General features: G+C 38.5%; 4 protein-coding genes across 6 annotated transcripts in view; 3 read left to right on the top strand and 1 right to left on the bottom strand.

Moving 5' to 3' along the window:
• Nucleotides 1-519: 519 nt before the first annotated feature.
• On the top strand, nucleotides 520-4,843 carry LOC149679707 (protein SSUH2 homolog). Its single transcript, XM_089835544.1, has 6 exons — nucleotides 520-620; nucleotides 677-726; nucleotides 1,423-1,495; nucleotides 3,504-3,633; nucleotides 3,705-3,786; nucleotides 4,233-4,843. Coding segments are annotated over exons 1-6 (564 nt in total). The 5' UTR covers nucleotides 520-618; the 3' UTR covers nucleotides 4,460-4,843.
• A 678-nt stretch (nucleotides 4,844-5,521) lies between these two features.
• On the top strand, nucleotides 5,522-8,419 carry LOC149679706 (protein SSUH2 homolog). Its single transcript, XM_089835743.1, has 4 exons — nucleotides 5,522-6,012; nucleotides 7,127-7,229; nucleotides 7,292-7,396; nucleotides 8,162-8,419. Exons 1-4 carry the CDS (start codon nucleotides 5,891-5,893, stop codon nucleotides 8,306-8,308), a joined length of 477 nt encoding a protein of 158 aa, XP_089691869.1. The 5' UTR covers nucleotides 5,522-5,890; the 3' UTR covers nucleotides 8,309-8,419.
• A 1,214-nt stretch (nucleotides 8,420-9,633) lies between these two features.
• LOC149679705 (protein SSUH2 homolog) lies at nucleotides 9,634-15,146 on the top strand. Its single transcript, XM_089835741.1, has 11 exons — nucleotides 9,634-9,719; nucleotides 9,790-9,854; nucleotides 9,940-10,089; nucleotides 10,403-10,472; nucleotides 11,659-11,788; nucleotides 11,868-11,928; nucleotides 12,880-13,058; nucleotides 13,263-13,459; nucleotides 13,566-13,668; nucleotides 13,847-13,951; nucleotides 14,380-15,146. The coding sequence occupies exons 1-11, from the start codon at nucleotides 9,709-9,711 to the stop codon at nucleotides 14,524-14,526; spliced, it is 1,218 nt and encodes a 405-aa protein (XP_089691867.1). The 5' UTR covers nucleotides 9,634-9,708; the 3' UTR covers nucleotides 14,527-15,146.
• A 373-nt stretch (nucleotides 15,147-15,519) lies between these two features.
• LOC149679702 (uncharacterized) overlaps nucleotides 15,520-19,604 on the bottom strand; it is a 182,414-nt gene continuing 178,329 nt past the window's right edge. For all 3 annotated transcript variants that reach the window (XM_089835506.1, XM_089835508.1, XM_089835507.1), the window contains one exon: nucleotides 15,520-18,945. In XM_089835506.1, coding sequence (XP_089691632.1) covers nucleotides 17,801-18,945 — 1,145 coding nt within the window. In that variant the 3' untranslated portion in view covers nucleotides 15,520-17,800. The remainder of the gene's footprint in view (nucleotides 18,946-19,604) is intronic.

Genomic DNA, 19,604 nt, shown 5'->3' with positions numbered 1-19,604 from the left:
TTAAATGGTCTACTTCATGCTGCGTAATTCGAGCTGGCCAGCCTCTAACTTGCCACGAAATTGGCTTCGAATATTCATCATTAATAAATAAAATTACCTTGGGTCTAATGTACTCTCGAGGTTTAGTTTTGTACCAATTAGTTTTACTTCAAGAAACCAAGGAACGCTTTTGCTGTAACTTTTGAAGCTAGCGCACATCTCGGGGAAACTAACCTTAGTATTATCAGAAGGGGATAATAGAAGAAGGATGACACTCTGTATCCTCTTAATACTTTGAATCTATCGTCCGCTGAGTCGTGGAACATGCCTACAGACACGTGACATTTCTCAATCACTATTGCAGAAAATAGTAACGCTACTACTTGAAAATATAGTTCTTGGCACGACCCTAGTACCTAGGTAACGAATTGTACATCCCTTTAAGTATGGGTCTGGATAAAAAGCGATAAGGTGCAGAGATTAGAACAATCCTGGTTGGTTAAACCGAAAATAAAATAAAAACCCCGTTATCAGTTATGACAGAAAGCGGGAAAAAGAACATTGTTGCAATCCTAAAACATTCGAATTTGCATCTCATCGTCGTAAACGCACTGTAAATTTCTTCTTCCAGATTATAAAATGTATGAGTAAATCATTCGTTAATTTAAACCAATTTTTAATTCTAATTAAATTACAGGGCTACGTCTAACGAAAACGAAATACCTTCATCAACACAGAATGTTCAAGGTTAGAGTTACTTAATTAAATCATCATATTTTTAAAGGCCGACTTCCATGGAAAAGAGTTCTAGCGAACTGGAAACCGAGCATCGAGACTAACAATGTTCAGAGCGACCGTGCCGATTTTCGAATCCCGCTGGGGTAAAAGATGGAAGGGTTCTAGCTAACTGAAAGCCATGCAATGTGGTTCTAGCGAACTGAAGATACGCAAAAGAGAATTTCCTTCAGGGGAAAGCAAAAATTCGAGAGGAAATAAATTTAAAAGGATTTCATTTGTTCATCTTCAGTTCGCTAGAACCACATTGCACGGCTTTCAGTTAGCGAGAACCCTTCCAACTTTTGATCCAGCGAGGCCTCGAAAATCGGCACGGTCGCTTTATTGTTAGTCTCGATGCTCGGTTTCCAGTTTGCTGGAAGTCGGCCTTTAATGTAATCATAATTAGTGATAATTAGATGTTGCCACATTAAATGGGTAACACTGATTGGGTATGTGGACAACAAAGACGTTAAATACGGCTTCTAACTGGTGATGTTGAAGCCCTATCTAACGGGTTTGGGTTCATCAACAATTTGATGCCTCTTTTTGGCATCTTTTATTCTTTATTATTACTTCTAATGGTCAGCAAGCCACGCCCCAATGCCCGTGTTCCTCTCTATACAATATATAAATTTGTCTAACGCTAAAAATGCATTTTTTTTCCAGAAACTGTTGCACCCCCTGTTGATCAAACAAGAAACTACACAGCTCCAAGGGAAAATGAACCCTTTACAATAAGGTGATAAATATGTTACTATTTTGTGGAAAAATCCATATAATCAGAAGTATATAATACTTCTCCTCGAGAGAAGTGCACCAACCACAAAGCGGGGTAATTGTAACATGATTCTTCCCCCAACATCAGAATTAACATTTGGAGCAAGGTTACTAAACCGAATCACATACGCGAAAGATAAATAGTTCCCCTCATCATTACTTTATTAGCGTTTAACTATTTGTTAAGGCGCATGCGCTTGTGGTCATTCTTGTCCCACGGCAAGACAATCAAGGTTTGTGTGTTAATTGATTGCTGAGGATTTAGTAAATACCAACCAGTTATAGAATTCTCCCTAGCACGGTTAGGTGCGATACTTACCAATCTGAATTAAGTTTGATAAGCGGGAGAGCAAATTAACAAAAAAGGGCTCCCTTGCCTGGGAAGAATCATGTTAAACATAACCAAAGTATTAAGAGGATACAGAGTGTCATCCTTCTTCTATTATCCCCTTCTGATATGAAATAAGAATGTATATACATATACTTGTGAAATCCTCTGACTCACTGATAACTGTCTCTCCAGAACAGTTCAGACATTATTCTCAACCAGATTTGCACGGAGATTAGTTGATCTTAAGAAAGTTTTTATAATCTAGATCAATTACTAAAACCATAAGTTTATAATGCCTCATGATAAACTTATGCTAAAACTATATGTAGAAATTGCAATATATTATAATTTGATGCATACGATTGGTTATCGTATTTCTCTTTAAATACGTAACAGATTTTTATCATTTTGCTTTCATTTTATTATCTTGCATTTCGCGGAAAAAATGTCATAAAGAATTATTTATATCACCGTGTTGCGTACAAAACTTAATAGCCGATTTTAAAAATGACGTTTCATTAGGTGCGTCCGCAGAAACAAGGGAGTGCCTTCCATCTCTGCTTTCCCCCCCCCCCCGGCTACATATATTTTGTATGGAGGACAAGGCTTATTGAGCACTTTTACCAAAAAAAAATTAGGTTTCATTAAAGACAATAGGACACCACAGGGGTAGGGAGGCTAATGGTGGAATTCATAAACGTCGGACGAAACGCAATTTAGTACTGGCGAAGGCAGGACGTTTGCGCACGACGCCCTGACAACGCCTGTACCAGAAGTAAGATGAGACTAGAAGTAATGAGCTAACCAAATTCTTCACTCGGAGAAAGTGAATATTCTTGATAACACAAAAACGGTTGGCCCTCTGGTAGCGGTTACTGAATTTTCCCTCCAAAACGTGAGACGCTCGCGGTGGTAGACGGCCGAACTAGATTCAAGCACCCGCGTCCGTGTTCCGCGGCTTTAGGTTGAGGGGAAGGGGGTAGGAAATTATTTTGGAACTCGACCAATAAGTCCTCAAATTTGTTCACTAGTGCCAGGATCTATTACCAATGCTAGAGCACTTTACTTCTAGTCTCATCTTACTTCTGCCTGTACTAAATTGCGTTGTTTTCGATGTTTATGAATCCCACTAAGTTTAGTGGCCCGTGATCAAACAGTATGTTAGGCGTGCCATAGCAGCCGACAGTTGATTTTAAGCCTATTCTGAGTTATGATAAGGAATGAACCGGTACAGATACCATATCGTTATAGGCACCGATACTCTGGGTTTCCCGATAGTATCGGATCGGCTGGTTTAATATGATACTAAACCGATACTCGTTTAAAATACGTTAGATGGCGCTACATGACATTTTTAGGTCTTTCAGTAATGTATTGATGGTGATAATATCTCATTTCTATGAATGTCAATAAGCCGTGATATTATTTTGGAAGTACCTCTAAACATTGTACATTGTAGTATAATTCATAAAATTACTCTATAATTATTTAATAGTATTTTTAATACATATGTAAATGGCACTGTACTACTAAAAATATCGGTATCGGGTTTTGGATCATAGTGAGTAAATATCGGTATCGGTTTAAACCTGGTATCGGCCATCTCTATAAATTCTGATTGGTTTAACCTGTAATGCAGCAATCCCAACTTAACGGAGGAACAAGTTAGAGAAGCTGTTCTGGATTTCGCTACTAAAAAGTCTTGCTATGGCAAGAAAACAGCAAAACAAATTACTGTGGAAGAAATAACCAATAAATGTGCTTTTCATGTAAGACATAAACTAATAGACCATCTTTCAATTAAGCCTAATGGTTTTTTTTTTGGTATTTTTTCGTAAAGTATACTTTAGAAACCTTTGCGGAGAAACGGGAAATATCCTATAATTACGTTCCTGCATACTCAAGCAAGGATGATGACTCAAGTAAAGAACGAATTTTTAAAAAAATGTGAACAAATGAATGAGGGGAGTTGGTAGTGCGATTTTGTGAACACTCTGATGCCACACTAAAAGTTATACTCGAAGTAATTAGGGGAAGTACGTAACAGATGGAGTTTTGACGGAAGTCGCGGATGAATACACTATTTTCTCTTCGTCTGAATCCAGGGCTTCAGGCTGAACGATTTTTGTTAGCTTTAGGGCCGTAAGGTGGCACAGTGTAAGAAAATTTCTCTGGATAACTTGCCTCTCTCTGATTGGATGAATTCAAATTTTGCGCGGCAAACCGTGTTTTATTAAGCTGGAGATACATACTTCGTCTATTTACTTCTGGTTGGTTATACCAAGTTTTCCTGCAGCATCCCTCTTTCTCTCGTTGTGGCAGTTAAGATGCGCGTACAATTTGTCCCCTTTTCTACTACTCCTTGTAGGTGATGAATCAGACAATGAAGATCCTCCGGAAATATGGGAAATACCAGCCGAACCTGGCGAACCTTTCGTTGACGAAATACAAGTTCTGGAAGTACCTAACAGTAGCACAATCGAAACTTGCCCTATTTGCGATGGAAGTGGGGAGGGAGATTGCATCATGTGCCACGGAACTGGAAAGGTAAGTTTTCCATTGTTCTCTGAGATTACCATAGATTTCGTAGTATGAACCTGAGTCCTGAGGTGGTAAATGTAATTCGGTTTGCCCGTGTACTCGAGCTGGTATTCATACGCTCATTCATTTTATGTTATTTAAATTTAAATTTGAATTTAGCAAGAGAAAATAGAAGAGCTTGGCTCAAAATTTAACTTTAGCCCAGCTTTCTACCGCGTTTGATGGTCGTCCTGTTTTTTACGCCCTCCCCCTAGAACCTAAAGTAGCCAATCAGAGGAGGCTAAAGATTAGATATTGTGTTTTTGGAAAGTAGCGCCAGTGAGCACAAAAATTGGATTTGTGTTCCTCCCTGATAGCGCTACACAACAGGGATTCTGGGAGAGAGAGCCGCTCCTCATTTGTTTTGCGGGGACTTCCTGGGAGGTGGGTGTCGCTAGAGCGGTTGTAGAAGTGACTGAATCTAACCCCTCAATCATAGATAGATAGTGGGGTGGCGTAGCGGTTAGCGCTTTCGCCTCGCAGCAAGAGGATCCCGGGTTCGATCCCGGACTGTGGCACCGGGTGAAAATCTGGGAACAAATCCTTCTGCGTAGAGTTTGCAAGTTCTCTTCCCGCTTGTTAAAAGGAGTTTTCCTCCGCGGTCTAACCCGGTTTCTCCTTTCCATCAGAACTTGCAGAGGTTAACGGTAATAGTTAGTATATGGCGCTGTAGGTTAGCTGTGGCATAGGGGCTAGCCACCACCCCACCCCTCTATGCATTGTAAAGGGACCCACCTGTAAACAAGCCACAGGCTTATTGTGGAAATCCCTTCATAGACAAAGCTTAGATTATTATTATTATTAATAAATATTTATTATCTATTCCTCAAACCAGGAGTTCATACTCAGTTCAGGTATGAACTCCTGCACAAACGAGGAGCAGTACGCGGAGGAAGAAGTATTAGACCTATACTCTCTTCGATTTTCTCTTGCCTTTAGTCATAAGTCTAATAAATTAGCCTAGGAAGTAACAAAAATGTGGGTCTGGGTCCTCTCCTCTGTTGTGTAGCAGTACTGAACAAGCGCGACACATTCGCCCCCTCGCGTTTACTTTTTTCAGAAATTCGTTTTAGGTGCGACTCGTAGGCCAAAAATTTGCCCTATTGGGAGGGAACCAGATATTGGATGTAGAAGTGAAGAAAGATTTTCAAGAGAAGAGATCGAAATTTCAAACAGGGTTAGGAGTTAAAAGGCGTTCCTACCCAACAGCAGAGACTTACGCTATACCAGCTATTGTAACTGTTTACTTCCCAGGCTAATTTAATGGACTACTGCTTTAGTGGACACAAATTTGGGTTTTGAAAGAAACTAGTTGCCGGTTTGATTACTTCGTTATTCATTGACTTATGATTAAATACGTAGAAAGCATGCGGGCGTTGCGGAGGAGGTGGTTCTTTTTTTAACGGCACTACTGTGTTTAACGCCACTGATGCCCTAATTACCTGTATGTCATGCCTTGGAAGTGGAACTGAAAGGTGTTATTATTGTAGCAGCACGGGTAAAAGGGATTGTCGCCATTGTTTTGGAATGAAAAAAATCTTAAAATTCATGGAACTGACAATTACATGGTAATAATAATAAAAACCCCATTAAGGGATGCCAGGGATAGATTTAATTTTACAAGTAGGAATGGAGAACGGTTAGTATTTAGTTCAGTCCGACTCATAGACCACCCAGTATAGAGCCCCTCCCTCCAACACGTAACGAAAAGTTTAAATTATCTTATTGGCTCACTTGAACTACGTTTTGATGACGTTGCTGATGGGAACGGCGAAAAATACGTAATTCCTTTTTACCTCTGTCGCTATGACCCGCCTCTTCTTTCATACCCACCGCTGACCCGGGGTAGGGGGACCGGGACTTTGACGCGCCCCAGATTACTCTGTTCTCCATTCCTACTTCTAAAATTAAATCTATGCCTGAGATACGTCAGAAGTTAAAGGCTTAAATGTAATCAGGGAGAAGTTGAAAAGGGGAGCGATACACAGTGGGAGATAGGATCTTCGAATATGGTTATATTAGTGCTTTCTCGTCGCGTGGGTTACTGTTTGTATATTTATTTAGTTACTATTTTGGGCCCTCTCTCCAAAACAAAATGTGTGCGTTGACGCGTCCAATGAAATCACAGTTAGAAAGACGTAGAAACTAACACGGTATACATGGGGTTGCAATGATTCATTTTAGCTGTAACAGAAGTATATAATAATACTGCCCTTCGAGAGAAGTTTACTACCACAAAGCGGGGTAATTGTAACATGATTCTTCCTACCTAACATCATTTTACATTTATTATAACAACGTTACTAAACCGAATCACATACGCGAAGGATAAATAGTTCCCCTCATCATTACTCTATTGGCGCTGCTTAACTATTTGCCACGGCGCATGCACGCGCTGCGCTTGTGGTCATTTTTGTCCCATGTCATGACAAATCAAGGTTTGTGGGTTAATTGTTGAGGATTTAGTAAATACCAAACAGTTATAGAATTCACGCTGAAGTTGAATGCCCATCTGAAGTTTGATGAGCGGGAGAGTAAACCAATAGGGTTCCCTCGCCTGGGAAGATTCATGTTACATAACTAAAGTATTAAGAGGATACAGAGTGTCATCCTTCTAATATTATCCCCTTCTGGCTGTATGTATTCGTGTTTATGTTACTAATAATTCGTGTGTTTGAAAAGGACCAATCACATTGAGGAATATGTATCAGATACAAACGACTTTCCAGGAGCGAAAATGAAACACGTTACCGGGGAGATAGCATTGTTGGAGAGATCTCCTAAGGTTTGTTGAAAGATTCAACCAAGGCTTAGCAACGAAGAATAACAAATTAAACATTTCAATAGGCACAACCTGTGACGGGGTTCCCAGTTGAATCTGTCAACACCGCGTCCCAAGAAATAACTTCCAAACACGAGACTGAATTTCCATTGGAAAAATTTTTGGAACAAGTGAACTTAAGCCTAAACAGGGATAGATTTAATTTTAGAAGTAGGAATGGAGAACAGAGTAATCTGGGCGCGCGTCAAAGTCCCGGACCATGGATTAACTAACGCTAGGGATTGTTCGTTAACCCTAAAAGATAAAGTATACATGTTCCAAACGCCCCTTGCAGCAGCTATTTTCCCTAACAGGAAGTTTTAAGAAAATTGGACCAAATATCACGTGTCCTATGACGTCAAATTTAAAATCTAGCCTAAATTGGAAGCCGCCATCTTTAAAATCCGCAAAACCAATTTATGTTGCCTAGAGATGGCACTACATCTACATCCGTTTTGGTCCAATAAATTGGGGGAATGAAGAGGGGAATCAAGGAATAATCCGGAACATGTAGCTGGCGATATTAATACATGGGAAACACTGTTAGTGAACAATCCCTAGCGTTAGTTAATCCATGCCCGGACCCCCTTCGATGGGACGGGGGGGGGGTATGAAAGAAGAGGCGCGTCATAGCGACAGAGATAAAAAGGAATTACGTATTTTTCGCCGTCTCCGTCAGCAACGTCATCAAAAACGAAGTTCAAGTGAGCCAGTAAGATAATTTAAACTTTTCGTTACGTGTTGGAGGGAGGGGCTCTATACTGGGTGGCCTATGAGTCGGACTGAAGTAAATACTAACCGTTCTCCATTCCTACTTCTAAAATTAAATCTATACCTGTCTAAAATTTAAGCCTAATGAATATTTTATATCTAACCGGAAGTATTATTTCATACAGCGTCAGACGCTCAGAATCATTCCCTTAACAGAAGTGGCCTACAAATGGCACGAAAAACCAGGACGACTCTACATTTATGGCTTTGAAAATAAAGTCTACTTTCCCGATTTCCCAAAACCCTGTTGTTGGGGTTGCAACATTATTTAAATTCGAAATTTTAAAAAAAGGCCAAGGCTTATATTCATGGCCACCATTTTTCTGTTTATTTTAATTTATTTATTACTGATTAAATGCTAATGATAATTAAACAAAGAATAATGTTTTCCTCAATACGTTTCCCATAAGTTCATACTATGTATTCCTCCATAAGTTTGTCAATGGTTACAAACTGGAGCTTGTCATGAAGTGATTGAGGTAGGTCAAAGATTCGCGGTAAAGCGACGCCTGGTGAGGCGCTGCTGTCAAAGGCTTAGTAATGCAGACTAATTAGGAAGATGGAAGTCCTGCAAAATTAACTAACCTAGTGTAGGACTTCAATTCTCGCTTCCGTCGTTCTCGAACTAGTTATCTCGAGCTGTAACTCTCTAGCATTACGAATTTGTATACGTAGTCTCATACTTATGGAACATAACTTATAAGATTATGGTCTTCCGTTGTGTGATTTTGAACATACCTACTACTTAGTAGTAACGTTCCTGCAAAACTACTTTCAGCCTTCTAGCTAAAACGGTTTGATCTGGGCGTTAATTATGAGTCAGGACTTGTATAGATAATTTTTAGACAAGGAGGATTGATACCTTTCACACCTGGAAACCAGACTATGCTAATGCACTTTCCCCGCCAAGCAGCCTGGCCTCCTGGTGTAAATGGTACCACCAATCCTCCGTGTCTGAAAACTATGTTCAGACATAGATTTTATAGACTCAAAAAGATTTCAAAATAAAAATAAAAAAATAGTTTAACCCTTTTCTTGAAGAGTAATTAACATTTATCATATATCAAATTGCAAAGTGGTAGTCGCACGAGCTTGTCCGAAGCCAGTGGTAAATGAGGTAGGATGCATTGGAAATGATAATGGGTGACCTGAGGCATGCAACGAAACTCTCCCAACCAGTGTACCTCGCGCGCGCCCCTACCCTTCGGAAGAGGCAGGCGATTGTTAAGTGCTGCCGCGTAGCGTCATTGTATTTGTATCTGAACTAGCTTATATTTTTAAGACACAGGTGGCGTCCTTTACGTACCATTCCGAAATGTACATTCCCGACCTAAACGCCACTTAGGATGCTGGGAGAAATTCGGTGCCGTTCCGTTCCGTAGGTGGGGGTACAGAGGCAACGTTGTAGCTATGGGGTTTCCACTCCATGATCTCTTTCCTTCAAGGAGAACTTAGCAGAACAATGGCAATTTTTCTTCACTGAAGTAGATAAGATGATACATTTAGGCTTAACGCTTATCATACCTTATCAGTTATGTTTGCAAGCCGACAATTACTACTACTACCACCAGTACTTCACTAAGATCCCTGGAAGCTTAAAATAAAGACCACCACGAAAATTGGGGCGTGTTATTTTTCAAGTTTAACCCTGTTGTCAAAATCTTAATTTAAAATGAATTACGGGTAATTAATTAAAGTGATTAATAAATAAATTAACAATTATTATAATTAATAATATTAATTTTAATTGCAGGGGAGCTACAATTAACGATGGTGCTTACTCCAATACCATACCGTATTCTCCGCATGACCCACAAGGTTATTTAAATTATTATTATTATTATCAAAGTTAGTGCCATTAATTAAGCTTAATTATTAATTAAATTGTTTTATAATTTATTAGGTTCAAGCGGAATTGGTCCACCACCACCCCCTGATTACGCCACAGCTGTTAATGTTCCAACAACTCAAGAGCATATTGAGGATTTTAAAAAGATACCTATTAATGAATTGCAACAAATACCTGGTTATAATGAAGCTACGTTTGATTCAAGCAAGTTACATGTTAATAAGTTTATAATTTAAGTTATAGTGGGGCGTGTATAGTCTGCTTGATATAGGGTTAAGACGGATCATTGATTGGGCATGTGGGTGCAAAGACGTTAGATAGGGCTTCAAAGTTACCAGTCCTGCACCAAATTTGAATGGTCCGTATTGTTTGAAGAGATATCGTCTTTGTTGACAAACATACCCATCAATGTTTCGTCTTCAGACAACCAGGTGGTCCAAACACCAGACTCTATTTTAATTTTACAAGTCTAAAATGTAATTTATATTAAAATGCATCATTTAATGTATTATTTCAGTGGCTACAGCACCCCCTGCTGACCTAAATCGAAATTACACACCACCCACCGAAAGAAACCAGTTACTAAGGTGAAAATATGTTTATAATACGAAATTTTATGGCTACGGTGTAGGGATTTTCTTTTCATATCAGAAAAAAAGTAAATTAACTCGAAACTGTAATAAGAAACGAACAACTTTGTCTGTCTGTTAGTAACGCTTTATCTATTTGTGGGTAGATAGAAAATCTGTCTTGCTCTCTGTGTGTTAAACCATAGAAATATGATAACCGCCATAAGCATGAGTTATAAAGATATTTGGTACTAACAACTTTGTCTGTCTGTTAGTAACGCTTGATCTATTAGCGATGTAGATAGAGAATCTGTCTTTCTCTGTGTTAAACCATAGCAATATAATAACCTCCATAAGCATGAGTCATAAGTATATTTGGTACAAATGCACATATTCTCTATATATACAGGGTGTTTCTGATAAGTCTGGTGGCATAAATTAAGGGGGATGTTCTTTGGGAAATCGATTTTGAGTAGAAAATGTCGTAACTTATATCGCCATTTTGTTGGCCCAAAGGGACACTATTTTCGATTGGATGTGTGTTTTAATTAAATTAGAAATCATTGTCTAAATCAGTTTCTTAATTAAATTTAAGTGGGCGTCCGTAAATATTAAATTACGCTAACTTCAGATTTACCTTCTTCGTATAAACACCACGTATAATTTGATTTCTAAACATTGCCGATAATATACTACAATTTTTTCTTTCATCTGAATTTTTAACAAAAGATAATCATATCGTGGGTTACACTTAAATTTCTTTTTTTTTTTTTGATATGGTAACCTTGGTATAACCAAGAGGTAATATCTAGTTTATTAGGAAGAGGGTTTAAACTAGCCAAATTTCTAGCTTTATCTCCAGCCCAATTTACGTAGGTCCGGAGTTAACCCCCGCCTCTAAATTACAACCAGCATCTCATTGGTTCTTGAAAACTCACGTCAGCGCGACCGACTTGAATGACGAAAATTACGTATTTTCCGTCTGAGGAGAGGCGAAATAGCCGGCCTCCTTTGACGTCCCCCCTTGTATTTTGAAAGGGGAACTGGGACTATGGCGCGCCAATACTTAGGCATCTTATAACTTCCCCCTAGTAAACTAGATATCACTTCTTGGTATAACTAACCGAGTTATTAAAAATATCTTAACAAAAGAGTTTTAAAGAGAATGTAACGGTTTAACTCGGAACATCCGCGTATATTACAGCATTCCTAACATGACAGAGGAACAAGCCAGAGAAGCTGTACTTGATTTTGCATCCGAAAAATGTTGTTACGGTACTAAACCCGCAAAAGAATTAATCGTGAAAGATATAACTTATAACAGCGCTTTTCATGTGAGACAAATAATCAATTCATAATTTTTATAAAGTAGATCTAGGCCTAATTGTTGTTTGTTTGTTTTCTTCTTAATAGTACACTTTAGAAACATTTTGCGAGAAACGGGAAACAGCGCGGGCTTTTAAACCATATAAAGGTAAATAAACAACAATAAACATCTGGAGTGATAGATAACTGGGAGTCTGGGAGAGTTATTTCTTTGTCCAAGTACAAAAATATACAGCCCCCTATCTATACTGACTACGTAATCAGTCTGTAATCCTTGGTAATCATTCGTAATCCTGTCATAATCCGTAATCATTCGTAATCCTGTCATAATCCGTAATCATTCGTAATAATGATTAGTCATTACGTAATCATGTGCAATCATTATGTACTCGTATGCAATCATTATGTAATTATGTGCAATCATTATGTACTCGTATGCAATCATTATGTAATTATGTGCAATCATTATTTTATCATGTGCAATCATTATGTAATTATGTGCAATCATTATTTTATCATGTGCAATCATTATGTAATTATGTGCAATCATTATTTTATCATGTGCAATCATTATGTAATTATGTGCAATCATTATTTTATCATGTGCAATCATTATGTAATTATGTGCAATCATTATTTTATCATGTGCAATCATTATGTAATTATGTGCAATAATTATGTAATTATGTGCAATCATTATTTTATCATGTGCAATCATTATTTTATCATGTGTAATTATTATTTTATCATGTGCAATTATTATTTTATCATGTGCAATTATTATTTTATCATGTGTAATCGTTATGTAACCATGTGCAATCATTATGTAATCATGTGCAATCATTATGTAATCATGTGCAATCTACATAATCATGTACAATCATTATGTAATCTTATGCAATCTACATAATCATGTACAATCATTATGTAATCTTATGCAATCTACAAAATTTAGCCACGGAGACATGGGTTCCCAAACATTGATAAAATAGATTATTGGGTAAAATAGATTATTTCAAAATGCGTTAGATTACTTTAAATTCGATAAAATTAACCAAGAAAGATAAGCCTTGGCACTAAGCACTAAGCCTAATTATAGGTACACCGATCTCGGTTGGTTACGCTCCATTACCGTGGGAAGTACCAGCTCATCCTAAAGAAGCATTCAAGAACGAAGTGCAAATAATTGAAATCCCTAACACGGAAGAAATCAGAATATGTCACATTTGCGCTGGAGTTGGACAAAAATGTTGCACCAGATGTATGGGAGCTGGAAGCGTAAGTTTTAAATATAATTAGAACATTTCGACGGTGATAGACCTTTTTCCAAAAGGAGGCGAAAGGCGTATCGTCGACTTTTGAAAAGTGTCTATTATGGTGTTGTCAACATTTAGTATCGCGACATACCACGTGGGTTTGCGCCCCAAAACTGGCCTATCAAACACATGACCAGTTTGAAATTTTTATTTTAAATTATTTCAGGTTTGTTGCTCATGGTGCAATGGAAGCGGTCACAGACATCGTCACGGCGAAAGCGAACATCATCATAGCCACTGCCACCATTGTCACGGTAATGGGCGTGATAGATGTTTCACATGCATGGGTAATGGACACGTGACATGCAACACTTGTAAGGGAAAGACCCAGCTTCGATTCTTCATTGAATTGACAGTTACATGGTAATATAACTTGATCCAAAGAACACCCCCTTAATTTATGGCAATATTTATCTGTGTAAGAAATATATGAATATGATTAGTAATTAATTACCCTTCGTTCCTGAAGGACCAATCACGTTGAGGACCATATCTCCGATATAAATGACTTTCCCAAAGAACTGATTAGAGAGGTTAGTGGTCAGATTGCCCTGGATGAAAGATACCCAAAGGTTTGTTAATAAACCCTAATAGACCATTACAATAATGTCATAAGAGAAGCAAACACCACAGGGTCAGGGGTCACAGCGCGAGTTACCCTCTCTTCCTTCTCTGTGTTGTTTTCTCTGCAACTAATTAATCAAATGGTCCATTTATCATCAAATAATGTCACCTAAAATATTTGAACAGGTATGGCCAGTGACGCAGTTTCCCGATGCTTCAGTCAACATGGCGTCACAACGCATAATTTCCAAACACGAAATAAGCTTTCCAATGGAACGCGTTTTGGAACAGGTAAATCTAAGTCTAAAATTTAACCCTAATCAGTTTCTGATATAAGTCTGGTGGCATAAATTAAGGGGGATGTTCTTTGGGAAATCAATTTTGAGTCGAAAATGTTGTAACTTCTTTCGCCTCCATTTTGCCACAAGGGACACTGCTGTTTTCGAGTTAAGATTTTTAAGAGTATTTTACGGATGACCCCTTAAATTTAATTAAGAAACTGATTTAGACAATGATTTCTAATTTATTTAAGGGGCCATCCCTAAAACACTCATCAAATCATAACTCGAAAACAGTGTCCCTTGGGGCCAACAAAATGGAGGCGATAGAACTATAGAACATTTTCGACTCAAAACCGATTTCCCAAAGAATAAACATCCCCCTTAATTTATGCCACCAGACTTATCAGAAACACCCTGTATAATAAGTATTCATTATAGCGCCAGCGAATCAGAATCGTTCCCATAGCTGCGGTAGAGTACAAATGGCAGGAAACACATGGACGATTTCACGTTTATGGTTTTGAATCCAAAGTCCATTTCCCGGATTATCCACAAACATGTTGTTGGGGTTGTAACATTATTTAAATGGTGTGAGAAATGTTCAATTAAACTGAGATATTTTACTTTTTAATTGGTAAAACTAGTTCAAGAGAGTTAAAACAACTCAACAAGTATTAAGCCTAAATTTATGGTTTTATCAGGGATAGATTTAATTTTAGAAGCAGGAATGGAGAACAGAGTAATGTGGGCGCGCGTCAAAGTGCCGGACCCCCTTCCCCGGGACGGCGGGGGGTATGAAAGAAGAGGCGGTGGGGTCATAGCGACAGAGATAAAAGGGAATTACGTATTTTTCGCCGTCCCCGTCAGCAACGTCATCAAAACGTAGTTTAAGTGAGCAGCTAATAAGATAATTTAAACTTATCGTTACGTGTTGGAGGGAGGGGCTCTATACTGGGTGGTCTATGATTCGAACTGAAGAAATACTAACCGTTCTCCATTCCTACTTCAGAAATTAAATCTATCCCTGGTTTTATAAATACTTTTGACACTATCGTGTAACTAAAAATTTATTAAATTTTTGGGAACTTTTCATACTCCAATTAAATCTAAAACATTTGTATAAATGGGGTAGTAACAAATAACGTGATTGAGAACTCTGTGATTTGTATAACAGCTGTGAAATAAAGACCTATTTGATAAACAAACGGTAGCTAAATCTTTTCAGTTTTCAGCAAACGTTCATATAGTGTCGAACCCCATCTGTGCAGGATTACCTTGACGACGCTGGCACAGGGAACACGCCTGAAGTGGCAGATGATAGCTCGAGTACCAAGAATTAACGTGATAATAGAATACTACTTTCTATAAACCTTTGACCTCAAATAAGCAAGCTCTTCCGGTTTAGTTGATGTAAAGGTTGAGGGGAGGGTCATTTGCTTCTAATTTTACATGGCGTCTATAATCAAAGGTTGGGAACTATGAAGGAGGTATACTTTTTGTTTTAAGCTATGAACGTTTGCCTTTATCATGAACTAATCACCGATCCAGAAGTGTAAATAGTCATAAGTCAGAAGTGTATATGTTTGGTAAATACTAAATACGTTTATTAACACATCAATATTATTCAATTTACAAAATATAAATCGCGCATACTACCAAATACTGAAATTTCTTTGTAATTTGTATATGACATTGTATTGCTTTAAAATTGTTTAAAGTAATATATAGAGACCTAAAAAAACGCCTTTGGCTGTAAGTTTACTAGAGATGCGAGTCGATAACTTACCGTTTTATCAGAGAAAATTGTACTGGAATAGAAAGTAGAGACGATAGTTACGAACAAAATCGTTCTTTTTCAGATTATGACGTCACAGAGATAATAATTAAAGTCAACTAATCAGAGATATTTAGAAAGATGGAACGCACCTACAAAGGCAGGACCTTAATTCTATTCCAGAACGATTATCTCTGTTGTTATATGGATTTTACAAGAGCATTGTAGAGAGAAAAGGGTTAAGATGGTGTATTTGATTTAACGAATGGCTTATTAGTAGATGGCGCTGCACTTCGTAGCGTTTACAGAACAAGTCCATGAAACCTCGCTATTCAAGTAATTATAGCATTATAATTTACCCCCAAAATTACAATCGTATTTTTGACAATCAAAAACCGTAGGTGTAATTACGAACACACACAAAAAAACCAACGGTAATTTAGTCGGTAGATGGCGGTTTTTAAAAATAACGGTATCACTTCGCATCTCTACGTTGTTTCTTTTCAAATATTAACAGATTCCAAAGGCAATGAGACACACTTGCGCTGTTTCTTTTTATTTAATTAAAATGGTCCATTGGATACGTATAAACCACTAATTTTGTACAATACCACATTTGTTCATCATCTTTTCATATAGAGTAGCGGCACTCCGTGTTACTACCCATAGAACGTAATACAGTCAAAGGTAGGTAGGTGCCATTACTCTTTAGCAAGCATAAGTTCCATAATGTTCCACGAATGTAGTCAAATTTATGGAACATACTAATTTTTAGATTACGTTTAAAAATATATATATATCTTTTCTTCCAATGGGAGGGGGTCAAAAGTTCAAATTTCCAAAAAATTAAAAAAAAGGTCAAACTTTACAAAAGTGGAGCTATTATTTGGCATCTTCAGGTATTTGGTTCTATAATGTTCCAAGATACGTTAAGGCATAGCTAACTATAATCTAACTATACTAACAAATGATTTGAAAAAAAAAAAAAAACTTAGAGAATATTAATTTTAAGTTTATAATTATCTTCGTAATTATTTTAGCAATAATTATATTAAAAATAACCAATATTTATATATATATTTGTTTGTTTTTTGGCACGATGTTTATAGTGCCTATTTGGTAAGTTGTACGTGAGGTTCTTTAATACCAGAAGTAAATCAGCATCCAGAAGTGTGTCATTTCAGTTTCTATAAGGCTAAACTGTACGACTACGTTCAGCCTACGCTCTGACGTCACAAGCGAAACGGCTCTATGTTATATACCTATCAAAGTTTCAACAAATTCTCAATTTTAAAATTCCTTGAAATTTCCACGCATTTCACGTTATTTTCCCTTTTCCATAAATTTCCGCGAATTTCCGCGAATTTCCACGTTCTAATACCGTCCATAACCACCAGACTTTTCTTTGTATCGTCTGCTGAATCTTCTACCAATTGTCAAACTCCTTTACCGATTCTAACCGAGTATTAACCCATTTTGACCGACCATTAACCTTAACTTTGCAACGGCTCGGGTGGCGAAACCGTTGCATTTAAACCCTACGTGATACCAAGAAGTGATATCTAGTTTATTAGGGAGAAGGTATAAATTCGAGCCACATATCCAGCTTTATCTCCAGTCCAAACGTATAGTAGGTCCGGAGTTAATCCCCGCCGCCTCTAAATTACAACCAGCATCTCATTGGTTCTTGAAAACTCACGTCAGCGCGACGCGAATCACGAAAATTGCGTATTTTCCGACTGAGGAGAGGCGAAATAGCCCGGTGCCTCCTTTTACGTCCCCCCCCCCGCTTGTATTTTGAAAGGGGAACTGGGACTATGGCGCGCGAATACTTGGGCATCTTATAACTTCTCCTTAATAAACTAGAATCACATCTTGGTGTTACAACTTCAAACTACTACAGCTGACAGTCCAGATTTCTGATTTCACCCAAATTACATATGGTGACGCCCCTGTTGATACTGACACACTTTTGGCATACTTAAATCAATTAAATCTACTTCTGGTACTCAAAATAGTTCGAATGCACAACATTGTTCGTCTAAAATTACTGTTCCCGCACAAATCAACCAATGACCAATCAAATCAAGATATTAAACAATTTTTATTGGCGGCATCTTTGGATCGATCATGCGCGGAAGAACGTTCATGGTGAGCAGCGGGCGATCTTGTTGCGGGCATACTTCCCGCTCTTTGTTTAGCGGCTGCCAACGCGTCATTACTGACGTAAGAAATACGTACACCACCGTAAGCCTTGCGCGGTGGTAATTGGTAAGGGTCATCATCGTCATCTGAACTGCTACTCGAGCAAGTACTACAACTCTCCCCGTCATCGTGACCATGATGACTGGCGTAGTTTCCAGCGGCACCACGAGTAAAACTATCATTTAATCTGGATTTTCTATTGGGATTTGAAGTTGCTTCCGAACCTCCGTAGCTACGACTTCTGGGTAGATTTTTCGATATTGTAACTGTCTTTTTAGGCTTAGGAGTATTGGTACTACCACTGGTGTTAAGGGCGGGTTTAGGCAAAGGCTTAACGTCTTCAACAGTCGAACTATCGGTGCTACTACGTTCGGCTTTGCAGCTAGTGTTCCGTGACGCGCTGCGTTTGGGTTGAGTTGTCATCTCACTGTCGGCACTGCATATACTCGTGTTGACCGATGGTGGGGTCACAGTGTCCGATTCTTGTAAACTACGAGGGGTCAATTGTTGTTGATGGACAACATTGTCCTCCATGGTAGCGGTCATGGGGTCGCGTGTAAGGTCAGGCATACTAAAATGACCACCGGATAGCCTCTGAGCCGCTACTACCATGTTGCGGTTTCTACTACGTTCACGGATTTCTTGTATGACTTCCACGAACATTTCGGAGTTGGCTAGAAGCGTGTCCAAGGTGAATTCTGATAGGTTAATGGGGACACGACACCGGCCTTCCACCGTCGAAGGTACGAGGCAATTCCCTGCCTCGCCATTGGTTGAATTATTGTCTCTAGGGCTGGAGTTACCCAAGGTTTCAAGTTCGTAACAAAGCTTCGATAATACTAAAGCCTTTTCAGCAGCGCTGACGTCAGCGGATGATGTTGAACCCTTGTCAGAGGTGTTGCCATCGCTTTGTTGCTGCGATGACGGGGATTGCGTCAATGGATTACGGTTGTTGTGTGAGTATTGGTCAATAGCTGGTGCCACTGGACCTTCACGGATGCTACGATTGACTGTTGGCGGTTCGCCTGGACAACGTTGATTCATTATTAGAAGATATTTTCGAAGCAATTGGAAGGAAACTAACGGAAACCACGTGGTTATTCAAAGCGCGTGCAATCATGCATCGTACCGTTTAGGTTAAACCAAACCAAGAGTGTCGTTCGAAGAAGGTGAAAAATTTCCAAAACCAAAAGAAATGCATAATAAAGAAGTGAATACAAATCTAGACGATAAGTCTATCTATGCAGGAATTGGACCCAATCAAATTGCAAGGGAATGAACTACGAACGTGCAATGGAATCACGCAAAACCTGCGTAGGCAAGCCCTAAACGCAGGTGAAGCTCTAAACAGCATTAAAAATGCTCATAAAAATGCTCATAAAATCACTACTCGAGCCAAGGAATTAAAGCAACTCGTTGTCGAACCAACTGAACTCGACATAACGCCACGTTATATAACCAACGCTTAACGCATAAATAAACATGCAACTACCAACCCAGAACTACAAGTTCTATATTTTAAGAAAAACTCCAAATATAAAGTGCAAGGCTTAGCAGAAACATTGAAATGTCCAGGCAAGAGCTATCAATAAACGCTCTAAGGGTTAGGTTATCTAGATTTTCCACCCACCAAAACCCTATTAAGTCAAACAAAGGCAACTACTACAACCAGTTCTTAAAAATT

The sequence above is a fragment of the Phalangium opilio genome, unplaced genomic scaffold (genome assembly GCF_054372755.1).
Source record: "Phalangium opilio isolate 3A_F unplaced genomic scaffold, DU_Popi_V2 ptg000041l_1, whole genome shotgun sequence".
In the NCBI taxonomy this organism is placed as follows: Eukaryota; Metazoa; Arthropoda; class Arachnida; order Opiliones; family Phalangiidae; genus Phalangium; species Phalangium opilio.
This window is presented reverse-complemented; position numbering and strand designations above follow the sequence as displayed.